The 7,652-nt window shown below is 34.9% G+C and overlaps 1 protein-coding gene across 1 annotated transcript in view; it reads right to left on the bottom strand.

Annotated features, from left to right (window-relative positions):
* Positions 1–1,444: 1,444 nt before the first annotated feature.
* LOC134743990 (coiled-coil domain-containing protein 96-like) overlaps positions 1,445–7,652 on the bottom strand; it is a 62,967-nt gene continuing 56,759 nt past the window's right edge. The window contains exons 5-11 of the mRNA XM_063677621.1: positions 7,462–7,633; positions 6,845–6,971; positions 6,579–6,725; positions 4,840–5,041; positions 2,382–2,557; positions 1,977–2,081; positions 1,445–1,582 (exon numbers count right to left, since the gene is read on the bottom strand). Coding sequence (XP_063533691.1) covers positions 1,445–1,582; positions 1,977–2,081; positions 2,382–2,557; positions 4,840–5,041; positions 6,579–6,725; positions 6,845–6,971; positions 7,462–7,633 — 1,067 coding nt within the window. The remainder of the gene's footprint in view (positions 1,583–1,976; positions 2,082–2,381; positions 2,558–4,839; positions 5,042–6,578; positions 6,726–6,844; positions 6,972–7,461; positions 7,634–7,652) is intronic.

Genomic DNA, 7,652 nt, shown 5'->3' with positions numbered 1-7,652 from the left:
AGTGAACTAGCCTAAAACATAAGTAGTACAATTAAATTGTAACGAATATCAGTTAAGTTAATTCTTAAAATATTGTACTAGTCAGCGTAGAGAACAAAATTTGACAGTATCAGTACATTTAGTCCTTTAATGACTAACTAAAATGTACCTATATGTTAAAAACTTCATAGTGAAACAAATCATTAGAAAATCGTATAGAGAAATAACAACTAATATTTGGAACATCAATTTTAAAAATTTCTAAAATAGAACCGTTAAACACGGTCCATTTTTATTACCTACAATGTACCCTACTTACCTAAAGGTTATTTTTTTCAAAATGAAATTGACGAAATTCAAACAAATTGAAAAATGTTTAAAGTATTTTTTACGGAAGTGCCAAATTTACTTTCTCTAGAAATGTACCTACCATCCTTTTTTGACACGTTATGCTAATGGATTGTTTCACGAAGAAAACCCGATAAACTTAACTTTTGTAAAAATTTATAAAATAAAATCCCAGTTTTTAATTATTCCAAGTTTTATTTTAACAATTTTTTCCTGCTTAATATGGTTAAATAAAGCAAGTGGTTCGATATTTTGAAATCGTAAGTATTTTATAAATAAATAAAAATATTAAAATAATAAAATAACCTCCCACTATTATTATATCATTACCAAATTATGTGCAACGATAATTCGTTCATACAAAGGCATATTCATACTTACAATGGGGAAGGAAGACAAAAATAATTAGATTACAATCCTAAAGACGGTTCCTTCCTTTGTATGGAATTTGACAGATTTCTCACGTTATAAAGTAGAATAGAATAGAATAGAATAGAACATTTTTATTCAACATCACATGAAATGGCAGAGTTAACAGATAGCGTAGTATATTTTTTACAGATAAACCTAACATAAGTAATTCTTCTTTGACTTTGACACACCACACACACACACATCTGTTTAGATAACCGTGCTTCTGTGTGCCTATACTGTGCCTATAGTACATTTTTGTATATATTTGTACATTGTTGTATATATTTTGGGCAATGAAATTTAAATAAATAAATAAATTTAGTATTATTTTAAAGAAAAAACGTAGACTACTACAACTACGTTAGTAATTATAGGTACTAAATATTGTGTCTGAGTTTTACCGAATACCTACAAAGCAAGTATAATAAAACCTGTTCAGCCTTTCTAATCAGTTCGTAACTTCTGTTTGTATTTATTTAGGATCCTGCACACATTTTTAAGCCACCTTTTTGCTTTTTTTAAACAACAATATTTGTTGCTCTACAATGGCTCATGACACAGTTACAGGTACCTACATTACCACGGAATACATTATATTTTGTTCTGTGCCTACGTTATACCTTGACTTCCCAAACATGTAGGCTAAAAGAAGAAACTGCATGGAAATTTTGCACTATGGGGCACAATGTTGGTTATCCACATTTTAGACAGGTAAGTTTTGCCCAGATGAATTGTTGCTATCGCCATCTGCCTGCATTAGTTTTCGCGCTAATCTTACCTCTTCAGTGGTTTTGCTAATTAATTCTTCTAGGCGTTTTTTCTTTTCCCTCATTGTTTCGACCTGTGTAAATAAAATGTAATAATATATGAATTTATGTAAATCATTTACACCTCTTATATTCATAAAACTTTACAAGCCTCAATTAGTTAATTTTTGTGTTGTCCATTTCCTTTTTTAGAAATTCATACTTAATTCAAAATGACAGATTACGACTAAATATTAATAGCTAATCGAGGCTTGAATAACGCCATTTGACTTTCATGGATTCGCCTAAAAAATAAGAGTGTAACTAATTTAGTTGTACATTGTGAATGTATAATTTTGAAATGTGTAGGTACGTTATGAATGTATTTAATTTTAATTCAATTATTCAATAAAAACGTCCTTTGATTTACTTGTAACATAAATAAATAAGCTTCTACAATCAATATAGGTACTTAAGTACATATCTTACCTCATCAATAGCGTTTTGGTAGTCACGCAACAAGTCCTTTCTGGTAAGAAGGCCCGCCTTCAGTCGCTCGGCCCCCAAGCACCAGCGAAGTTTATCACGCCGGTTCTAGATTTAATAAAACAAAATTAGATCGTAGAAAATAGTTTCAGTGACATGTGGAGTATTTAAAATAAAGGAAAAAATTACGATGTGAATTGTTTACAAAAGCTCAAAACGTCGGAAGTGGTAAAAAATTGAATGTTTTAGGAATAAAATTAAAAGCGCCTTTGACCTATCTGTAATTCACTAATAATTTAGTATTCATTTTAAAACTAAAATTTCCGTTATTTCTACATATAGTTATATAGTACGCATAGTCGATAACAAACATATCCTAACACTGATCACATTATAGTCCATTCTTACTTTGATAACACTCATATCCTCTCGAGCTCTAAAATACTCCATCTCTGCATCCCCAAGATCGCACTCCGTAATGTCGATCACTTGATCAGTGTGATGCATCTTCTCTCTAATGTGTGCTAAGATCTGGTTATGCTCCGTGCAGTTATTGCGGTTCTTGATGAGCTCATCTTCCCGTTCTGATAATAAAAAAAGTTATTCCTAGCTAAGTGGATACTGGCAGCCAGCAATTAGTGACACGTTTATTTGTCAACGGTGAGTGGAAAGTTTGGATGGTCGTAAAAGATTTATTTCACTGTTAGACATCAAAAAGTTTCTTAAATTGTGATATCGTTATACCTCGTTTTTTTGGCATTAAAAGAAGTGTACACAATCTTGACGTGTCTTTCTATTAAAAACACTTTTGAAAAATAAAGTACAGCAAATATGTAACAATTATATAGTAAGGATATATATTTTTACCACACCAGCTAGTAAAGGCTCTCTTAATAGGAAATATTACGCGAAACTCTGCGTAGGGGGCGCCAGGGCGCCACTACCACAATCTGAGGGTCTGTCGTGAAACAAGAAATTTTCTTTATCTAACATCTCTGTCACTTGCATATTCGAGCGATAAAGAGGCAGATAGCGAATTTTCGGATTCGCGTTTCCCGGTAGGTCCTCTGTAAGCAAACCGCCTTGATGCATCAATGTCATACTTTATTATCTCTGAAAACTTGTCAAAAACCTGTTAAAGTAAACCTAAACCTGGTATGTATAAGTTACTATATGGTTTACTAAAAAGGCTAGTCCTGCACTCTGGTGGCAGAATATTGCAGTAATATCCCCTATTGTTCAAAAACTGATAAAAAAGTTGCAATTTATTCACATGCGAGGCATAGTAATCAAATGAAAGTTTTGAGTTGTTTTCTTATGTTTGCTGGTAGAATTGGCTACTAAATGATGACTTTGAATGATAAATATTTAATAACATACATTTTGAATCTATTTGCTTTGATTTTGTTTGATATTTTACAGTTAGTATTTTCCTTGTGTTGGTGTGGTGAAAAATGTTGTGTTTCACCAGTCGTAATAATGCACTGTGGCCATCATGATGATTTTTTATAGGGTAAACTACCCAAAGATTGATCCTATAGACCCATCTTCGTTAAAATCATAAGCTATATTTTTGTATGTATATTTTTCACGATTTCTACACAGTCTTAAATTGTATAAAACGGGACTTAATCGCGTATTCGCGGAGTCTTCTCCGAGACCATGGGGACAACGCCGTCCTCGAAACGTCGGACGTCAATCTTAAAACTTAAATACCTACGCGATTAAGTCCCGTTTTACAATTTAGTAATATATTTATTTGTATGAAAGTCACCACTGTTGCCTTTATTTAGTTAATTAAGCTTGAAGAAAGCTGATACATATTATTCTGGGATGGGAACATGTTTGTGATACTGCAGAATTTGTAATCCATAAGCTGCTGACTTTATGATTTGATTTTGAACGTCCTAGAAATTAAACAATACGTTCGTTACACATCACTTTTTAGGGTTCCGTAGCCAAATGGCAAAAAACGGAACCCTTATAGATTCGTCATGTCTGTCTGTCTTTCCGTCCGTCCGTATGTCACAGCCACTTTTTTCCGAAACTATAAGAACTATACTATTGAAATTTGGTAAGTAGATGTATTCTGTGAACCGCATTAAGATTTTCTCACAAAAAAAAAACATACATTTTTGGGGTTCCCCAAATACAAAATACTTAGAACTGACCCCAAAAAAATTTTTTTTATATCAAACCCATACCTACGTGTTTCTATGGATAGGTCTTCAAAAATGATATTGAGGTTTCTAATATCATTTTTTTCTAAACTGAATAGTTTGCGAGAGAGACACTTCCAAAGTGGTAAAATGTGTGTCCCCTCCCCTGTAACTTCTAAAATAAGAGAATGATAAAACTAAAAAAAATATATGATGTACATTACCATGTAAACTTCCACCGAAAATTGGTTTGAATGAGATCTAGTAAGTAGTTTTTTTAATACGTCATAAATCGTAAACCGCAATTTACCTTTCATTCAATCAACTCGAATAAAAAAATACGGAACCCTCGGTGCGCGAGTCCGACTCGCACTTGGCCGGTTTTTGCTAAAAGAGTTTCGCCTGAAGACATGCGAAAGAGAGCAAAGTTAGTTATTATTGAGAGTGCTTATTTAGAGTTCCGTGGAGGCAAAAGATTCTGTAATAGAATAATAATAAATCTATTATACAATCGAATGGGTCGCTCTGCTCATAATCATTCTTTATAAGTATTTTGAGCATAGTGAGGGACTCTTAAGGCACGGGGTGCAAAAAAACTTTGGTACCTATCGTGTGGCATATATGATCAGCTTCACAATGAGAAATAGTACGCGCTTATCCCAACGCATCTTATAATATTATAGGCATTCCTGGCGTGAATACCCGACCTTCTATTTTGTTCATATAGTTCTCGTAGTCGCAATGCAGCTGCTCGTACTGGGCCACGTAGAGCCCAGGTCCCAGTTTTTCCAGCTTCCTGATGATGCCGTCCAACTCTGAGACCGCGTTCCTGACTCTGATGTAGCGGAGACGGAGCGCAGCCGTCTGCTCCGCCTTTCGACGTTGCAGGGTCAAAAACCGCATCAATGTCTAGAAAATTAATCATCAGCGTCATCACTATTATCACAATTTATCTGTAGTAATTTTCGAATTTAAATTAGATATATGATAGGCCACAAATTGATAGTAGAGTAGTAGGGCTCGCTTGTATGTATTATTTTGTTTCCTAGGAGGTATTATAATAAAAGACAATACAATGATTGTATCTGTGCCTGGTGATATATGTTACATGTGATAATCATAAAGTCAACAATACAAACATGATACATAATATTAAGTTATTTTAAAACGGGTCGCTCACGTCTTATTAAGTCGAATAGCTTTAGCAAGTGACTCAGTGAGTGTTGTGTGCGATCGGACATTTGACAAACGCAATACGGAGGGTAGAGCCGTCCTCGCAACGGTGACGTTGCCGGCACCGCCGACGACGCCTGTCGTGAGTGGCCGTGCGAGTCGGGCTTTGGCCCGCAGTACACGGCGCGCCCTTGAAGACGTGTCGTTGCTCCGTGAAGACGGTCCTCGTAAATTGGATCAAAACATGTCGAGCTATTCGACTTAATAATATCGTGAGTGACCCGTTTTAAAATAATTTAATATGTTTGAGTCTCACGGGAGTTTTATATGATACATAATGTTTACGATTTGCCCTTTATTTTATATATTTTTTTTATCGTAGGTAGGTAGGTAGGTATGGTAGAAAATAAAAAAAAACATAACTAATAGTTAATACCACCTTGCATCTGTCAATCACAAGCTAACTTAAAAAAATCCTTACACAAGTTTTACTAAAATGTTTCTAATAATTGCAAGAGTAGTGACCCTTATAAACCCATTTAATACTATTCATGTTAATCAATATTCGTAATTGGCATTAAACATAACCACAAGCGTCATCGCCACCACACTACGTACCTAATATAGGTAGGTACCTATATAATTATACATATTTGCTAGATAAAATGTTGACCCTTTTAAATTATTGTGTCACGTTTTACGACTCCTGTGGGAACGCAGGGTAAATAGGTACTGATATTCGGAAAAAGGTTCGTTTCTAATACAATAAGTCTGATAATATTTTTATACTATACGATTAATACTTTGTCTACGCCTAGTCGTCTACTATCAGTGAATTTAGTTTTTTTATAAACTGAAATAGATAACATTCACTAAAGAAAAGGTGACCAGAGAGCTTACGCGGCTAACGTCCTGACCACTAGACCACCCGGCCACGGCGTTACCCGTCCCAAATTCTTTGGTGTATCCTATATTTGAAAGGCTAGGCGCCTTGGACCAACTAAGGGCGAGGGTAGGGCGGTGACTACTTAAAAACACAAATCAAAAAATATTTCATAAAATAATTTGATTTGTTCCCTAGTTAGTTTTTTTATTTAATACTTTTATACTTTTTTTTTCTAGTGATGTCGATTACGTGAAATGGCGCAAGACACTAACTCAATCAACTAAACATGACACTAGAAAGTGGTTTAAAAAGAAGAGTAAAGCTGTTGTGTTTGTTTTTGATCATAGATTACACAATACTACGTTTGAGCCTAATAAAACTCCTTACCTTATCCGCAATTGGTTTCCCCTTCTTAGAGTATATGAGGCCAGTGCCTGTACTTTTCTCTAGGGTTTGCAGTCCGTCGAACTTGCTCTCTGCGTAGTGAAGTTTCTCTTCATATTGCTTTTCCACCAAGTTCACTTTGGTTTTGATCTGAAAGATATTTAAATACATTATAAATCAATTGTAATTCGTGCCGTTTGTTTCGAGTTTCGTTTAATTTGAAATGATCATAATGCATTATTGCTTGATTAATAATATATGAAACTTACATCAGCTATTTCTCTTTCGTCTTCGTTCTTGACCTGTTCGTACACAAGTAGTTTTTGTTGGTACTTCTCCTCCAGGTCGGCCACCCCCTCCAGAGGTTGTTTCAGAATGTGGCCTTGTTTTCTTTTTCTTTAAAAGGGGATTAAAATATGTCATATAATTGCCTAGATATGCTAAAATGCCGCAAATCCTCTAAAAGCGTACGGGTTAAATATTTTTTAGCATGAGATCATAACATAAAATAAATAAATAAAAATAAAGAAATTAATACTAGGAGGCATCTTACACAGATCAACCTAGCCCCAAACTAAGCAAAGCTTGTACTATGGGTGCTAGGTGCTAGGCGACGATATACCTATACATACTTATTATAGGTAGATAAATACATAATTATATACATAGAAAATACCCATGACTCAGGAACAAATATCTGTGTTTATCAATCATTAAATGCCCCTACCAGGATTCGAACCCAGGACCATCGGCTTCACAGGCAGCTACCTACCCACTAGGCCAGACCGGTCGTCAATGGACCTTAAAGCTTAATATTTTAGATTGACCCTTATAGACACGTTTAATCCTTCTATCGCAAGCTAAACTAAGTGTATGAAATACTTACTTGTAATACTCTCCCAACCGACGATGCAATAAGCTGTTTTTTAGTTGAACTTGCATGTATTCGTTTGAGAGGTCCCTGTGGGCCAGCATATACTCTTCGCGGTTCACGGCAATGGCTGCCTTGCCCACTCCCTTCCCGATCTGCATATCATCATCATCCGCATCGTCGTTTACTGTTTTCAAAGACAATTT

Source organism: Cydia strobilella, chromosome 9, assembly GCF_947568885.1.
Source record: "Cydia strobilella chromosome 9, ilCydStro3.1, whole genome shotgun sequence".
NCBI classification, from domain to species: domain Eukaryota; kingdom Metazoa; phylum Arthropoda; class Insecta; order Lepidoptera; family Tortricidae; genus Cydia; species Cydia strobilella.
The sequence above is the reverse complement of the archived record's forward strand: the minus strand, read 5'-3'. Positions and strand labels throughout refer to the sequence as shown.